The 18,980-nt window shown below is 34.0% G+C and overlaps 1 protein-coding gene across 2 annotated transcripts in view; it reads right to left on the minus strand.

The window, feature by feature from the left end:
• Positions 1-661: 661 nt before the first annotated feature.
• LOC121428617 (G-protein-signaling modulator 2-like) overlaps positions 662-18,980 on the minus strand; it is a 66,739-nt gene continuing 48,420 nt past the window's right edge. Inside the window, exons 11-16 of one of the 2 annotated variants that reach the window (XM_041625378.1) lie at positions 18,523-18,587; positions 16,204-16,383; positions 14,317-14,455; positions 13,093-13,295; positions 12,332-12,476; positions 663-1,181 (exon numbers count right to left, since the gene is read on the minus strand). In XM_041625378.1, the coding sequence (XP_041481312.1) occupies positions 1,078-1,181; positions 12,332-12,476; positions 13,093-13,295; positions 14,317-14,455; positions 16,204-16,383; positions 18,523-18,587 (836 nt within the window). In that variant the 3' untranslated portion in view covers positions 663-1,077. Of the gene's footprint in view, positions 1,182-12,331; positions 12,477-13,092; positions 13,296-14,316; positions 14,456-16,203; positions 16,384-18,522; positions 18,588-18,980 lie in introns of both variants that reach the window. The other variant, XM_041625379.1, reaches the window with a different exon arrangement.

The following is an 18,980-nucleotide window of genomic DNA, read 5'->3' on the forward strand; positions in this document are numbered from 1 at the left end:
ACTTTTTTTCAGCATTATGCTTACATAGTGTTTTTTTTTCTCTATTAATGCAAATCAACCTTTTTTTACTGGAGTGGACCTGACCTGAAACAGATATAAATATATCCTCTTAATTACTATAAGCCTAAATCTGAAGGAAAATATATTGCAATGAGAACAATGTCCAGAATAAACAAAATGTTGTTTTCCCGGGGGAGGGGCAGTCAAATATATTGCTGTACACACGCGTGACCAAGAAATTTCCAAACACCCCCTAAACAAGTTTTTTTCTGTGTGCAAAATAACCCCTTAACAAGATTTTTGCGGGCTTTAGTTACACATTTTGGCCCCTAAACAAGTTGCTGCCAAAATATGACCTCGGGGGGAAAAAGCTTGGGAAAATAACACACCCTAAACACATTTGGCTAGTCTTTTAAAAAAAGCTTTTGGGAAAAAACGTACCCTAAATACGTTTGACCCCACGAATGACCATTGACCAGTCTTTCAAAACCACCCTTTTTCTTGAAAATCAGTGTTTTTGATACCCTTAACTAGTCCACACACGGACTGCATCTATAACTGAAGAAAAACACCCCTTTAAACTTGTTTTTTGGTCACATGTGTATACAGCAGTATATTTGACTGCCCCCCTGTTGTTTTCATCAAAATTTGTACTAAATTAACCATTTTTCTATGCAGGTATCGATGCGAACACAGTGTATGGGATCGAATTATCAGATTGAACGGGAATAGACTGATTTTATATGAATTTGAACCAAATTGATTGAAAGCACACTGTCTTTGAATGATTTTTGTAATAAACAGTAGTCCATTCAATTGGGTTGGATTACTGGTGGAATTCAATTGGATGGAGAATGTTTTGAAACTGATCGGATTGAACTACGTTTAATCACAATTAAACTGACTTCAACTGGATTTGATGGAATTAGTTCAGTTGCTTAGTGCACACTTAAGTTGAACCATGTAGGGGTGGACATATAAGAATATATCATGGGGGGGCTCATTCCTATGCCCTTTAAAATATTGATTCAAATTGGTCTGCATGAAAGTCACATATGATGCACTAAAGGTCAAAGTTCAAAGGTGAGATTCTTGGACAGGTCTAATGTAGACGCAGCAGGCTGTTCCTTCGGCGTGGCTAGTGTCATAGTCATAAAAACACACACAGGATGTACCAGAACCTAACAAACAAACATAACAAATGTATGTCAAAAAAACATTCTTGAAGAAAAGAAACCTTCTAATTATGTTCCTTCAATATCTAAATATTTTCTGTTTTACATCCGACTTTAGTGTTTATTTGTATACTTAAAATAATTATTATTGTATGTACTGCCAGTGGATCAACAACTTTCTTCTATGTTTTTAACATTAACTAATAAATGAATCTGAATCTGAAAACAAATAATTTAAGCACATCCTGAAGTTACAGATGAATTTGCACACAACTTTAGGCACGATTTTGGTGATCCTTTCTAGAGAGTTAAATCAACACCAATGAAATTTGGAGTATATCATTTACCAAAATGAAGGTCATACATAGGTCATTCCTTAAGTTATACATATTTATATCAAGTGTTATGGAATAGCCCACTTGTAAAAAATAATGTATGTTCTCATCTGAATAAAGGCCTGCAAAAATAGTGAATTGTCAGACGCTAAGAGAGAACATTGGTAACAACTCACAAAAGTATCCTAATCATTTCAAATAAAAGAAACATAAAACTTGGCCAATAAACCTTTAAAATATACCCCTTGCAAAAAAAAAGTGTACAGCAAGTAAAAATAAAATAAGATACACCATTCAACCAAGCTAGAATTCCTCCGACCAGTCATCATTTGCACCAACAAAGGCCCCAAGTATAGGCAAGAGGTTTTCCTCGGAATAATATATATATACATATATATTTAATTGAATGGCATATCTTGTTTTCTTTTTAAACAAAGAAAAATTTACAAAATGACAACAAATAATATCTCACAAACAAGTTAACAGAAAATACACACACTATAGTAAAACAAACCAAAAAAAGATATAACAAAATAAGAGCAAAGGTGAACAATTTTCAACATGAAAAGGGACAACATTAAACACAGATATGTTACATTGATGCAATTATGCTTTATGCATACATTGGTTGATCCGACAAAGGTGGTTGAAATCTCAACCGAGTTAATAACATGGGAGGCGGAACCAGGGGAGGGAGGGGGGTTGCTGGATGGGCTTCAGCCCCCCCCCCAAAAAAAAAAAACATACAAATTATCATCTGATTGTGATTTTTTGCATGGTCAGCCCCCTACCCCCTTTGGCTCATCCCTCCCCCCACTTTCAAAACATTTCCGCTTCCCCTAAATGCAGATTGCTTTGTTTTATTTTTCTAAGAGCAAATTTGATACTTAATAAATACATAACATTTTCACTTGGATAAACTCCTCCCCCACAAAAAAATAAAATCATGATTGTTAATAGGAAGTGGTGCCAATTTGAAGATTGTAAATATGACCGTTACTCTATTAATCCATTTAAATAATCGTTAGTGAAATCACCAAACTATGGCCTAATCATTAATTTGTGTGAATTTTAGCACAATTCAACAAATAATAATAATATATGACATTTATGAGGCACTGATTTATCTAGTTTCCTATTCAATGGCGCACTATATACTACCACACTAAATATCAAATAATTTGAACGGACGGATCATTTAATATCATACAGACTTAGTATCCCATGTTCTGTATTTAGATTGAATTTGTTAATTCCAATCAATTCAGCTTTTGAGCAGACATGTGGGTTGTTTATTGTTTTAATAAAACCTTTTAAATGAAACCAAATAAAATATGAATTATTGAATGAATGAATTAGGCACTAAACAATAGGTGCATCTTACCCGTGAAACTCGTAAAATCTGTGGTTTAAATGTTAAATAAATGTACTTTGTGAACTTTACAAATAATAAAAAATACTACACAGTTTTTCTTATCTCAGAGTCTGCAACGTAGGAGTTGCTGTCTTTCCAATCACAAATGCAAATATCAAAATATTAACTTTACATAGCATTGCATTGAATTAGGCTTAAACGTATAAAAGACAAAACAACACATTCATTCATTGAAAATCAATCATTTCAAATGATTTTTTTATTATTAGTTTCTAAAGTTAGATATCAGAGAATGTCCATTCTCTTCAACAGAGTGATTATAATTTATAATTAAAGCAGTACATTTATAATAAATACATAATCTATAATTGTGAAGTAACATTTTTTCTTTACAAGTGCAATGTGCACAAAAGGTAATATTAGGTGAGCCCATAAGCCTTCGTTGTGGGTTATTAAAACATCCAATTAATTAGGACAATGTGTTTATTCTATTTACATACATGTGTGTTTATTTTTTTAATTCGTAAGAAAGGTTCAGTCCCACATATACATAAATATGTAAGTCTGGAATTGGGAGATGTTAATTTATCTCAAGGGAGCTGAATAATTCTACAGGGGACAATGTTAGTTAAGGATCAATAAGGGATAAAAGACAGTATGAAAAGATATAGGGGGGTAGAGAGGATGAGAGGAATAGAGAGAGAGAGAGAAATAGGAAGGGAGACTATAACAAATATTCAAAGAGATAAGTAGGTAGTGACACTACATCTGGTCCGGCGAGAATTGCTTCGGGCTTAATTTTATCTAAGATGTAGGGTTAGGGTTGTTTATGTTAGGTTTGGGTTAGGTTTACGATATTGAAGCATTGTGGCCCAGTGGATTAGTCATCTGACTTTGAAATAGAGGGTCGTGGGTTTGAATCCCAGCCATGGCGTATTTTCCTTCAGCAAGAAATTTATCCACATTGTGCTGCACTCAACCCAGGTGAGGTGAATGGGTACCCGGCAGGATTAATTCCTTTAATGCATGAGCGCTGAAATGCAGCTCGAGCTAAAGCCGGGATAATAATAACAACACGCCTCAGGATAGAATATTTCTAGATAGATGGCGCCATATAGATGCCTATTATTATTATCATTATTGAACCCTGGGTCGAAGTTGGCTATTCAATTACTGTAGTGTGTGGAATTAAGAGCGGAGCAAATGTCATGAAAACCAGAGGGTGAGAGGAAGAGAGAGAGAGAAAGAGGGAGGGGGAGACTATATAACAAATGTTTTAAAGAGATGAGTAGATGGGCAAGATCATGGGAGAGGAAATGGAAAGAGAAATAGAAAAAAGAAATAAGAGTTTCAATGAAAAACGGAAGTGTCTTATCGTTCCTAGACAAGCAAATTCAAAGAATGAGATACACGTCAAGTAAAGGAAACTAGAACTTGGGCCAGAATCGATCACACAAAACAAGTTTCCAACATGAATTTGAATTGATTTTGCAGTCATATTCTCACTTTCTACAGGAATGTAAACATTCTTGGTCAATTCATCTATAAAAGTTGGTGTGATAATGAAAAAGAATATTTTACACAATGCAGACCTTTTAAAAGGTGAATTGGTAAAAAAAATAATAAATAAATAAAAGTGATACTGTTTAGAATATCACCTCCAGCTGTAAATACATATAAAGATTAATGAATAAAATGGGTGTTTTGAAATGAAAATGTATCACTTGTTTATATTAGATAAAACGTAGCTTTACTCAAAAGAGGACAGATGCTTTGTAACAAGTGAAATTCAAACTTCAGTGTGAATTTTCATAAAACTTTTGGCCATCAAAATTAGACATCACCAGCTGCTTATAGTACAACTATATAGTTTTGTGGAATATTAATACTACAGGTAAGGATTTTTCATGAGTAGTTCATATGTTATCAGTAAGTCATTCAAGTGTATGATACAAATACAATGTATTTCATTTATCCATTTAAGCTGTTACCACTACTGTATATCTAAACAATCACTCAAATATTTCATTGGAATCTAAAAGTTGAACAGCTCCCTCCAATGCACACATAATATCACCACCATCACACGACTTAAAAATAACATTGCAAATTCAGAAAATTCTCAAAAAATATCACCAATACCTCGTCAAAATACACACAATATGGAAGCCTGTGTCGTTGGTTGTACAAGAGAGTCAGACACTCTCTTAAACTGCAATACAGACAATTATTGTTGATAAGAATATTGACATTATAAAAAACAAAATAGTGAGGTAATCTCTAGTTGTGATAAAGAGAAAACATTGGCACTGAATCAAAATGGATGAAATATAACTTTAAATAAGATATATGAGTCCAGGGGCCCATAACACAAAGCAAAGCAATGATCGTAGAATATTTTTCTATGAATGATTGCATTGACTACAATGTACAATCAATCGTAAAAAAATCAAGCATACGATTAATTGCTAACCTTCGTGTTACGGACCCCAGGAGATCAGACAAATATAATTCCAGCATATAGTTGCAATGAACGTTAAGCAAACCAAGTTGTACCTAGAGCAATATTTAGATTTTTAATCAAAACCAGCATCACAATTTCAGTTTCATTCCATGATTTCTTATATAAGATGAGCTTAACTTCCTAAAATTTCCTTATCTTTACCACAGCTAAAGATTACCTTCAATTCATAAAACGCTCTGCGAAGGCCAAATACACCAATGTATCACATACAAAATATATTTAAGATGAGTGAAATATACGAATTTGGTGGTTAACTAAAAAATTGTTCGTACTCAGAAAAAGTCATCCCAACATCATATTTAACAAGTATAACAACATCAACCTTCCACAACCAACCACAGATATCATATTTTGACACTTACAAGTATATCTGATTGTGGTTTGATTTTTTCATATTTCAAGATAATAGAAAAGGTGGTATACAACTGTGTTGTCGTTACATATATAACAATTGTTTTCACATATGATGACCTAATATTCAACATTACACAGAAGTCCCGATCTAAATGTTCATCTATTTTAGTATTTGTGTGAGATGAACACATAGTGGTCTCTTTTGGAATTTATCCTTTGTTTTTAGAATAATGATCCTAAAATGACTAAAACTATAATTTCTTCATTTGGCAACAATCTAAGCCACGGAAATGCAAAAATCTTAAAAAAAAATAAAATCACCAGGGCAAAATATCATACAGTGCGTCCCACAAAAAAACAAAACTGAGATTTATCGATGATTTATCATAACTTAATCACAAATACAAAAGACAAATGACCTACCATAGTAAAGCTTAGAATCTCTTCTTTCATCTGGTACTACTTACATTATTTCTCATCCACGCATGAGTGAGCAAAAACAATTTGAAAGGGATACCAAAAAGTCACTTGGCGGGCTATATCTGGGTTTCAAAAAGAAAACCACATTTTCAAAAATTTCAATATCTGCTCTTTAATTTGATACCTCAATTACAGAAAATGGTCAAGGAATAAGAAAGTTCTGGTTATTTGAAAGGATTTCAATAATTTCATAAAATAAAGAGGTTTTACAGGCTAACGTTCAAACTCCCTCGACACTCCATTTTGTTGACGATCAGCCATGCATTAAGTCTTTTGTTACTGTGCGATAGCTTCTGTGGGAAACCGGTGAAAACATGTCTATTTAATGAAATTATGGAAATTCAATTATTGTTTCGAGAGATCATAACTTTTTTACTTCTTGACCATTTTCTGTGATTAAGGTATCAAATAAAAGAGCAGATATTGAACTTTTTAGTCATGTGACTTTCTTTTTGAAATTCAGATACCCCTTGCCAAATTAGTTTTTGTCATATTTTCTTCGAATTGTTTTTGCTCACTCACGCGTGAATTAGGAATAATGTAAGTAGTATCAGATGAAAGAGGAGATTCTAAGCTTTACGTTGGTAGGTCATATGTCTATTGCATTTATGATTAAGTTATGATAAATCATCGCTAAATCTCGGTTTCGTTTTTTGTGGGACGCACTGTATAGTGCAATTGATTAAAATTCATGTAAACTATGGAAAGCCACAATGTCATATTCCATTATCTAGAAGGTGTATATCTGAGCAGAGAGCTCTCCATAAATAATGCATACTCATCCACAGGAAATCAAGTTGACCGAAAAGCATGATCCTTTTTTAACAAAGGAACATATGCCTTGTAGATGGCATCGTTGGCTTGCCATAGATAAGACTGATTCTACAACAGTTGCACATATTATATGAATGTTTAAAAACTCAACATTTCGTAAGCCGTTCCTAACCAAAATAGGGCAGTGAGATGGATTCAGAAAACAAAGAATGAACAAAGTTTGACGTCTTTACTACCTGTGACAATGAAGGCTTGTTTCATATAAATTAACTGTCAGAGCACAAGAACTCCCCTAAGAATTCAAAACAAGGCTATATAAAAGCAGCATGGAATTTCCTGCATGTACTCTCGAGTGCATAAAATATAAAATAACATCTTACTAATTCTTAGGCATGAATGTAGTCATACACATGAAATTTTACACAATCATTTTTTTTTTCTTAACCACACTGTACAATTATAATACAAACACACACTTATTATATACAAATAGAGTTACAACTGGCTCTAAAACTACACAGCAATTTAGCTAAATTTTACACACACTATATACACACAGAATTTACAAGGTACTATAAACAAACTTAAGAATATAACGCATGAGAGATGGTTACCTTGATTTACTAAATAAAAAATATTACGTCACTATACGTTGATCAGCTTCTGTAATTTAGATAGAGGATAATTTGAGTGTGAAATTCATATTCAAATCTAAAAAGTGGTATCAATAATGTGATTGGAAGTATCTTTGATACTTGATGTCAGTTCAAGAAGATAAACAGAGCAATAATTAAAAAAAAATAATTCTTCATAAGCAAAACCGCAGTCATGCCATGATAGTATAAACTTCTTACAATGTTTGAGCCAGGCAAATGGTGTAATATAAAAAAAAATAACTGAAAATAAGGGCAATGCTTAATTTATGTTTATTAACAGATACAAACTGTTTACTGAATGTTTACATGTTTTTTTCAGACTCATTTGCAATGTGATGTTTACTTATTTAGATACAAACACGTCAGGGTTAATTTTGCCAAACAGTTTCAGAATTCACTATTATACCACAAAAGGAATGTATCCTATTTCTTGAAATAATGAATGCTACCTTTAACACATTGCCTACTGCAACCAATGGGCCGTGAACAAGCCTATGGGACTCTACAAACTTCAGTAGTGATGAGTTGCATTCATTCAAATTTCTATACCATAAATTCTATTGCAGTCTACAATGTATTTCCCAGAAATACTCCCAACTTTGTCAGATAAAGAGATGAATATGACATATTTGTGAACTAATTTATATGCTAACACTCAAGATTTTGCATAAATTTAAAACACATTAATTAGTTTTGCACATTTTGTTATCTTCTCATTCACTTTGTTCAGGAATCTATGAGAAGCGCATGTTTTTGCCGTTAACAAGTCCTAAAATTCTCCCAAATAAACACAACTGCAAAATCTTTAGCATATACTTGTGCAGTATCCTCCATCTAAATGTACTACAATTTAACTTTTAAAATATGAAATGTCTCCACATAAAAATCATTGGGGTTGAATATTGAGCTGTAACACAAAATCACATTACTTCATGATTTAAAAAGCAGGTATTTTACAAAAAAATCTTAACATACATTGAACAGATTGCCTCATGAAAGCGATAGTAAAATAAATAGGAGTTCATTCTTGTGTGAAGTATCGGAATTTGAATAATCATTTATGTTGTACAACATGATTGTAACAAGTCTTTTTGGTCCTATTTCCGCTGAAATTTACATGTTAAAAACAACAGGGAATAGCGATTGTGTATTTTTGGTTCATTATTTGAAAAAAAAATATTTCACATAGAAAATAAAGAAGAGGACCAAGGTTTATAAAATTCAATCATTAAAAAAGAAAAATCAGCAAGTACGCACACAAGACAATATATTAACCTCTCAATTACATTGTCAAATACAAGTAAAAAAAATACTTAAATTAGAAACAAACCTATATGAAAATATTAGATAGCCAAGACAGATAGCCAAGCGCGATTGGTCCATAACGCGTCACGTGATATGATCAATATCAATGTATTTTCCCAGCCGGTCCACCTTCGATGAATATATTGACCAACCGGTCCATGAATATATTTTTCTACGTGTATGGCGCCCTCTTGTGGATTAGATGTTACCATGCATTATCGGCCTGCATTGGGTCCTGGACCTGGTCTGGGCTCGAACTTGGATTTAGATCTATAGGGCTAGGCCTAAACAAAGTTGATTTGAATAGAAAAGGGTCATTCACTGCGTTAGACTAACGTTACTTAGATCAAGATCTAACGTTAGATCTATACCAGTTCAATCAATCACTGTGAATATTATAAACATGCTGCACGCATCGTTAAGCCTAACTTTATATTCATCATTAGAGGCTATCTAATATAACAGATATTGACTGATGGGATGTGTAAAAAAAACATTCTTTGGACCACCTAAATGATTAATATTTTCCCTTGTGATCATATTTTCCCTCAGCGCTGCGCGCTTCGGGAAATATATTATATTATAATATATAATAATATAATATATTATTAATATTATGATATATTATAATATATAACCCCTCGGGAAAATACAAATCCGGCGGTCCAAAGAATGTTTATATTACACACCCCATTAGTCAATATCTGTATAATATTTGTCAAGGAATGACTCATTTTGGTAGAAGGATACCATTGACAAAAGGGGAGGGTGGTATTTGGTCTTTCTTTTACAATTCCATAGTAACATGCTTTTCAGTCACAATATTTCAAGTATTCAATTATTGGGAGATATAGGCCTACTGACCATCCATTTAGTTTTGGATAGGATTCATATTGCTAATTCAATGGTCTTGAATCAAGTCTATATTGAAAATCATTATTCTAAAAGAAGAGGATTGCAGCATTTCAAGTATTTATCTTCTTTTTATCCAATTCTAAAATATTTAATAACCATAATAATATGCAACATTTTTCTATTGCTTAATAGAATGCTTCCAAGCACTGCATACTCGTACCCCACAATATCAGGCTACCCTGATCGGATGCTTGAGTATTCAAGGAATTCCTTCCGACCGGGTATCCATTTACTATGCCTGGGTGGAGAATGGCAAATGTAGATAAACGCCTTGCCAAAGGACACGAGTGCCATGGTGAGATTGAAAGCCTGGACAGCATTTCATCAACATTTTTGTCTGACAATTTGTAGGAACTGACAACTTTCCTTGTTCTGATTGACCGAGAGGTTCTGTTACTACGGTAACTGTCAGATAAAACAGGACTCGTCGGATAAAACGTCCGACAAGTCCTTTCACGAAACGCTCCCTTGGTCCTTGTGGTTCAAAGTCCAGACGATTATCCACTGAGCTTGAGGAGTCTCGTGAAGTAAAGTAAACATGGACAAAAATAGGATCGGGCATACCATATTCCATGGAATTGCCCTACAGTGAATTATGATTGCATTCCTTTGATTTTTATCAGTTTTTCACTGATAAAAATGCTTGACATTCGACAGATAGGGTCTTTCACTTTCATTGTCTACCATTGTCCAGACTGATATATCCCCACAAAAGTAGGACTTTGACCTATGAATAATGCCAGTCGGGTACACATTTGGTAAAGAATACTGGACGGATACAAGAACAGCCTCTGTGTCTTTGCTCTTTCCTACACATTGAATGTCCAAGTATCAGCAATTCATACCATATAGATGTAGTATCACTTAAGCAATAACTGCACACACTTTTCTTAATGTGTGGGACTACGTACTTATCACTGCAGTCAAAACTTTGAAGACTCAGATTAGAAAGAAACAAAATGATATATAACGCTGCTCATATGCACAGGCACAAACCCAATGTACAATAAAAGGTGAAGTGCAGATTAAACATGATCGATGGTTTGATTAAATTGTGACATTCAGTATGATTCTTAATATTTTTTTTCTTTTCTAAGCGCCTATCTAATGTGTGAGTGTGTCCAATTCATTTATTAATGTTCATTCTTTCAACCTTTTCATCATAACTTCATGGATATCAAATAAGTGACTACTATAATCTATCATATGGCAAGGGGGCTGTTTAAATTAAAACTGCTTAATTTAAACAAAAATAAACATTACACAATTTATCATTAAGGAATTCATTAATACACATCAATACATCAATAGATAATTAGTGAGATGAAAAACATTAGATATCAAAGACGAACAAATACTATCAGTTTGTGAGAGATACCCATAAGCCTGTATTCCGAAGTCCAGTTTAACCTTAATAAGCTATGATCTAGCTCTATAATACAATTTGGGGAAGATGAAAAATTCAACATTTTATTTACATTGCTTTTCTTTTTTTTTCAGTGCAAACGTTCTGCATGCTTTAACGTTGAAGGAACAGTCACTGATGGGCTGATAAAAACTTATCATTCTTTCGCCTTGAAAGAGTTCTTCACAAGTATCAGGAGACGTTTTCAGACAATATGAGATGGTCATTATTGCTATATTTTTAAAATACAGCCTTTTCTAAGCTGCCCTCAAAATTTCAACATTTTGAGGTACAAGGTTACATCAGCCCAGCCAAAAACTAATTTATTTACCATTCCTAGACAATAACAAATGATTTGAGAGCTGCTTAATTGAGCATGTATTACTAGAGTTAGAGATTTGATCCACAATTGGCCTTCCACAGTTAAAATGCCAGAATTCAAAGTGAACCTGAGTTCAGAATAAGGGCTAGAGCATTTCCATTTAGTCTTAGACAAATGGTAGCGGGTTCCACAAACATCTCCAATCACTGGGACACACACATGTACACCCACACACACACACAAATGGACTAATTAATCACAGAACCTGACAAACATGATTCCCTACACCATCGAGGAGACATTGAAAGGATGGATTAGGCCCCATTCACACTTGATGAATAAATCACCTCAATTAATATTAATATTCAATGTCAATATTCATCCATGATATCATCCATCCTAGGTTGAGGAGGGGCTGCAAGTGCATGAAGAAGCAATATATCCATTCAGTGTTAACCCTCTTGATGGAAGGGTTTATAATGTGCTTGTCCCCTTCCTCCCCCCCCCCCCTGCAAGACAAAATGGCATGGGCATCAAGGTCTTTATAGCCATCTTTATACCATGAAATTCCTTGTGGTCAATCCCCACTCACATTTAACTCAAAATTATTTTGACCGTTTGAGGTGGTTTATCCATGCAATGTGAATGGGGCTAGTATAAATGATGGACGTGCTAGACAAGGTGTTCATTTATCATCACACTCTTCTGCACCCTTTTCCCACGGTGGTATGGTTCGCTGCTCTTCTATGCGCTTGGACTGGATGCGCTGGATCAGGCTGAAGAAGTCCTCGTCTGGGACGGTGGGGGCGGGGACCTGTATGGGTAACGTGCTGCGCTGGTCCTCTATCCTGGCCCCCTGTGGAATGGATCAGGAGGAAAAGAATACATAATGGTGAGGGTAGTTGACTGAAACGAAATAAAATTGAATACAAACTATGTATGACTGCCATGGCTATGATGTAGAGGATTATCTTTTGTGTTAGTGGGGACAGAACAAAGGATAATCCTCTGCACCTACGCCAATGGTGACCGCAAAGTACAGGGAGTTATGGTAGATAGGTTATGAACTCTTTTCCTCTACTTTCTCCTCTTTCTCTCCATCTCCTTCCTTGATCTCCATTCCTCCCCCCCCCATCTGGTCCTCTCACCTCCTCCCCTCACCTCCTTCATTCCCTCTCCCACCCCCCATGACCCCAGCAATAGACTGATTATCAAGCAGGCCCTGCATAATATACTTATCATTGCCCATCTACCGCACATTCAAATATGTCATGCTCTTAACAAGAAGGCAGAAGGACCCCCATTTTTAAGTCTTTATTATGACTTTGCCTTGGACTGAACCCACCACCGCTAATTCATGAGGCAGTTGCTCTACCACTGAGCCACCATGCCAATTTAGGCAACCTGATTCAGCTCTCAACGTGAACATCAACATCCCACTTGAAAACCCCCATCGTGCACTCCCACCATACCTGACACCTGATGATCATCTCAAAGAAGTCATCATCTGGTTCGGCTCGATCTCCTTTGGCTAATAGCTTCCCTACAACGTCTTCATTGGCCCTCAGACCCGGTAGCCCTGGTAACCGTTGGGCGGAGGATGCCCTCTGCTCGTTGAGACGGCTACCCTGGAGTTTGGCGATCTCGTCTAAGAGTTCTTCCTTTTCGGGTAATCCTGTATGAAATGGATGATAGGTCAGACTAAATGAACTCTCGAGTACATGCTCAAACTTTGCAATCTGAGGGTAGAAAGAATTACCTCAACATCATCTTAATTTGTATAATTATCATGATCAACATTATTATTTTCATTATTACCTCTATCAGCATCATCATCATCAGCATCACCATCAACATCATCATCATTATCATACCTGCCAACATCTAGAAATGCAAAATCTTGACAACCAATGGCCGGGGGTCCAAGGGACCGACTAAGCCCCTGGCAGGAACCAGGGGCAGAGCCCCATGCAGGTGTCAAGAAGACAGTGCCCCCTGAAGCTCCTGGATTTTACCAGCTTTATTCCTAAAGGGACTGGGCTTGAGACACATTGCGAACTGGGGAAATGAATGGGTCTATGGCGACTTTTCCCACATTTTTATTTTTCTAGCATGAAATTTCAGGAATCAAGACGTCCTGATTTTGGACCATTTTGAAAGCTGAAAATCGGGACAATCCTGATAAAATCAGGACAGTTGGCAGGTCTGCATTACCATTATCATCATCACAATCTTGCCATCATCATTATCAAGACACCACCATAATCACAATCATTATTTTTCATTCAAAGAATTCTAAGTGGTTTCTGTGCATTGCCTCACACACCAATCATCAAAATGGAATTCTGATGACCAGTGAATGATGAGACAATCCAAGATTTACTGTAGCATCCATCCCTTAATGGACTTACCAATTAAAAATGGCCGCCCAGTTACACATAGGATGCAGTAACCTTGAAGAATTATTCAAACAAACCTTTTAATAAAGCTTCCACTATAATTGAAATTAATCATTCAGACTTGGCACCACAAATCATCAGTTAACATTGGCAAACATAATCTATGGAACTTCTCTCCAAAGTTGCATGGACAAACTAATGAAATCAAATTGTGAATATTTTGATTGATTTACTATTTAACAGCATGGGGATAAACATTAATGTCTGCAATGTCAAAAAAAATCATCATTCTCTCACCATTTCCCTCCTCGTCTGCTAGCTTCTTCTGTAGTCTGCCAAACGAGCATCTTTGCTCATCCATTCTATTGCTCTGGAAACGACTGAGGGCCTCAAAGAAGTTATCGGCATCATCTAGCATCTGTGTGGGTTCGCCTCCCTAGATTGGCAACCAAAGAAAATGTTTGGATCTTCAACAATTAAAAAGTCAGGAAAAAAAATGTTTGTTCGAGAAAAATGGCAACCAATGGAAAATAATTATTATAATACTACTACTATTAATAATGATAATAATAATAATAATATAAATATTATCAATAATAATAATCATAATAATGATAATAATAATAATAATAATGAATAATTACAATAAACTATATAAAAAATAATAAATATATGGCATTGATCCCTAAATTGGAAAACAAGGGAATTCTTTAAATCTCAAATTGTTATGAATTATGCAAAAATATCAAAAAAACATGTTTTTAATGATGGCCATTCTATTTGGAGTTATAAACTCAGTATTCCTAAATTTGAATGGGTGAAGTATAGTACACTTTCACATCTTTTATATAATTTTGCCTCAAATCACACAGAAAGTTAAAGCATTAAAAAATATTGAATAAATAAACCGAATTTAGCATTCATAATCTCAATCCATTCTACCATGAGTAATAGATATTGAAATTTATGTACAGTTTTAAGAAAATATAATGCTGAAGAAGTATGTACATTGTCAGGTTGTTTTTAATCTGTTCACTTCTTGTTATTTTGGCATTTAATTTAACGTTGCATGCATAGAAAATGTGAAATATTGAATATTTGTGAAAAAGCTTTGCTTATAATGATAAAGTAACAATTCTTGAGTATTCCAAAAAGAAGAAATAAACATGTGATAGCTGTCATCATGGTTAAAATAACTAGAATTAAATCTTTAAACCACGCTGTTGAAAATCATTCCAGGTTTAATATGAGCGATAAAAGTTGTGACAACTGATTAAAATCTTGCATGAAAATATTAAAGAAACAAGACATCAGCCATGCCATTAATTATTATTAGATTTCTAACCTTATAATATTTTACAATCATTCATCAATACATAATGGAGATATAAAAAAAATACAAATTTCCTTATTACCCCAATAGAAATTGCTAATTCATCTCAATATTCCAATCAAGAATAAAAAAGGGCATTTTAACCCCAATACAAGACCGATGATTTCATGACAAACCATTTTCTTTATGGTAGTTTAACTGACCAGTCAAGATGTACCCGGTATTCATACTTTTGAAAATCTTGGTTTTAAATAAGGTTTATAAGGTCACATAACAGATTTTTAGATAAATCGAAACCTTTTAAACATTCCACATTCTCAGTTAATGTAACATAGGACAAATAGATTCTCAAACAACTCAATATTCTGCATACAAATGTTTTCAATATTATTTCTGTAATAATCCACTCAGCATGAGTTGCAACATTTACATTTTGGAGTTTACTTTCATGTAAAACACAATGGCTCTACACAGATGTGGAAACTACATGTACATGTCTCGCAGCCCAGAAATAATACTTTCTAAAACAATAAGAGTAAATCCAGCTGTTAAATGTAAAACAAATAGGACCAACCCATGCAAATAGAATGCACAATCAAAGCATGCAAACAAATACAAAGTCAAAGCATGCATTACACACCGTATGGGGAAAAAAGAATATGATATTAAAGTTTTGATGCTTGAAGAGATCCAAATAATTTCTCGATTGCATTATATTATGATTAAACTCAGTGTTAATCATAGGTTAGAAATTATAAATTACCTGTATTATTGTTAATTGTTTTAATAGATGTTAAGAAAAAAATTGGTAGTGGGGTTAAGTAATACAAATTTCATGAGGTGTTGTCTACCTTCCGTGCTGAGGTCTGTGTTTTAGCTTTGGACGGGGCGGGCGCACTATTCTTGGCACTGCTAACTGGCTCCTTGGAATGCTTAAGGCTCTGCTTATCTTTGGATTCTCCGCCATTCTTTAATTTGATCTTACTCCCCGGCCTAATTTTCCTTTTAGGGACTTGGCTGATTTCTGCTTTCTGGGTGAGGGGAGATTGGGAGGATTTTGTTTCATGTTACGAGTGAAAACGGTGAACAGGATTTCTCCATGGTGAAGGAAAGTGAAAATGACTTCATTTTTTGTGTAAACTGAACCAGTTTCAGTTGATTCATGGTTTACAGTCTACATGAATGCAAAAACAAATAAATGAAAATGGAAATGACTATATGACTCCTTGGTCCCACATAATTTAAGACAACACATTCTTTTGGGAGTTGTCTAAAGGTAATTAAACATACATAAGAGCGAGAAGGCAAGAGAAAGAGAAAGAGAGAGAGAGAAACAAGTGTGATTATAAGAGTACAAAGGGATACAGAGAGGAGGAAAAGAAAAATAGAGTAGGAGGGAGAGAGAGAGAAGAAAGATAGATAGACACAAAGGCCCGTATTCTGAAGTCAGGTTTAATTTAGACCATGGTCTAACTCTGTGCTAAAATTATGGGAAGCCAAATATGTCAAAATTTTGTTTATCCTTCCAAGACAATTAAGAATTATCTGAGACTAAAATGAGCTGGTATACATTCTACCTCTACTGTTACAGAATTATGTCACAACTGGCTTCCCATAGTTAAACCACAACTTAAAATCTGAGTTTAAATTAAACCTGACTTCAAAATATGGGCCAAAATGTGTGCAGAATAAGAGAAAGTGAAAAAGATATTCATACAGATATACGTATGTACGAACAATAAACTCACAAAAGTGAATGAAGCTTGTAAATTACATACAGTACATGTACTTGAAAATATCAAAGATAAAATAAGACAATTGCTAAGAAAATTACTAGTGTGATTGAAAATATTTCAAAGACACATGAGAAAAGTGAAGATGGAATACAAGCATGACTAATTGACAAAAATATCCAATTACACAATACATGAACCTACATGTAGATGAAAAAAGAATAAGACAATGAGATTGGGATATGAAATTTGTAATAAACAGAAACTTTTTTTATGAATTAAATCTTCCAAGTTTGTGAAGATTGAGGTGAATCCATATTGGAAAAAAAAGAATATCAATAAATTTTCAACAAATTTTTCAATAATTAATCTTCATTTTCAGCTTTTTTCCCATTAAATGTCCTGGAAATAGTCTTTAAATCTGAAATAAACAAATATGATCAGACAACTTCTTTTCAGTATATTCAAGGCTACTACCTATTAACAGGACAAAGCACATATCTCAAGATTTATCTTGACGAAGTTATACTACTTTCAGACTGTTATTGAGATAATACTTTGTTGTTTACTCAAGCGGGCCTTGCACTGAAATACTGGATAAAAAATTCAATGTATTGTCCACATAATTTTGAAGATTTTTTATTCATTTATTTATTTCATCAGATATGACCAGTAATAATATCCAAAATCTCTTAGATGCTTGCCTAAGCTTTTGCAGGGAAAATATAAAGAAAAATGTTTATTCTTTTGAGATATCCAGTCACATTATATCTTTGAAGAAAAATTATGAAATGGTACAATGAAGAGCTCTAACAACTTTAAAAAATTGAATGCATGAATTTTTAACAATCATTTAAAAAAAATTATTTCATATGCTTCAAAATTACAATTAAGAAGAAAGTTATGGTGGCTTTAAATCTCTTTATCAAAGACAAAAAAGCAGGGAGAAATGTTTGCATCGGGCTGCATGCAAAACTAAAATGAACATGACAAATGTATATTATATGCACAGATATACATGTATTTACCAATACAATTGTACTTTGAACTCTAATTCTAATTAAAACCAACATATTCTTCTTTTTTTGTAGTATGGTCTAAGTACAGACATAAAAGAGCAATTCCATTAAATCATGAACCTTTTTGTGCATCCAACCCTTACTATTATCCATTCTTAATTCACTTTATCAGCTATTTTAGCCGTGATAATATTAGAGCATTAAAACTTTTCACATGAACTGGAAAACAGACATAATAATTTCAGATAGAAACTATACATGTATATAAAGTGCTGGATGAACAGATTTCATGGAATTGCCCAAAACAAATCAACCAAAATACACCAATTCAATGGCATAGAAAAGTACACTGAATGAAAATACAACAACTGTCACTAAAAACAATGATAAGAGATGTCAGTGTAATACTATTACATACCTTTTCAGGCGTCATGGCAACAAGTTCTAAATTCTCCATACTTCTCCTTCTTCGGGGTCTAGCACCTGAAAAGGGGAAGAGCATGAAGTGTCAGCCAAATTTTTTTTGATGAATATGATTATGAAATCTTACATCAGTTTCTAAATTCTTTAGCAAGAAATGTATCCATATTTTGCTAACTTTTAAGAATGCATTGCATTGTCATGGAGAGGGGTTTGTATGGTTAATAATAATAACATTGGATTTCTTCTGTCGTAAATCAGATATATTCATCAGCATAGATATTGCATGAGATATGACTGCAGTATATCTGATATAACACTTGAGTTCATCCAATATTACATAAGTATAGTTGATTTTATTTGTGCACCACATTGCATATGTGCATATGTACAATATATCTCTGCACAGCATTGTAAATGTGTACATTGAACTTGAACTTAATAGGGATAAGATAC

This window comes from Lytechinus variegatus, chromosome 15 (genome assembly GCF_018143015.1).
Source record: "Lytechinus variegatus isolate NC3 chromosome 15, Lvar_3.0, whole genome shotgun sequence".
Taxonomy (NCBI): domain Eukaryota; kingdom Metazoa; phylum Echinodermata; class Echinoidea; order Temnopleuroida; family Toxopneustidae; genus Lytechinus; species Lytechinus variegatus.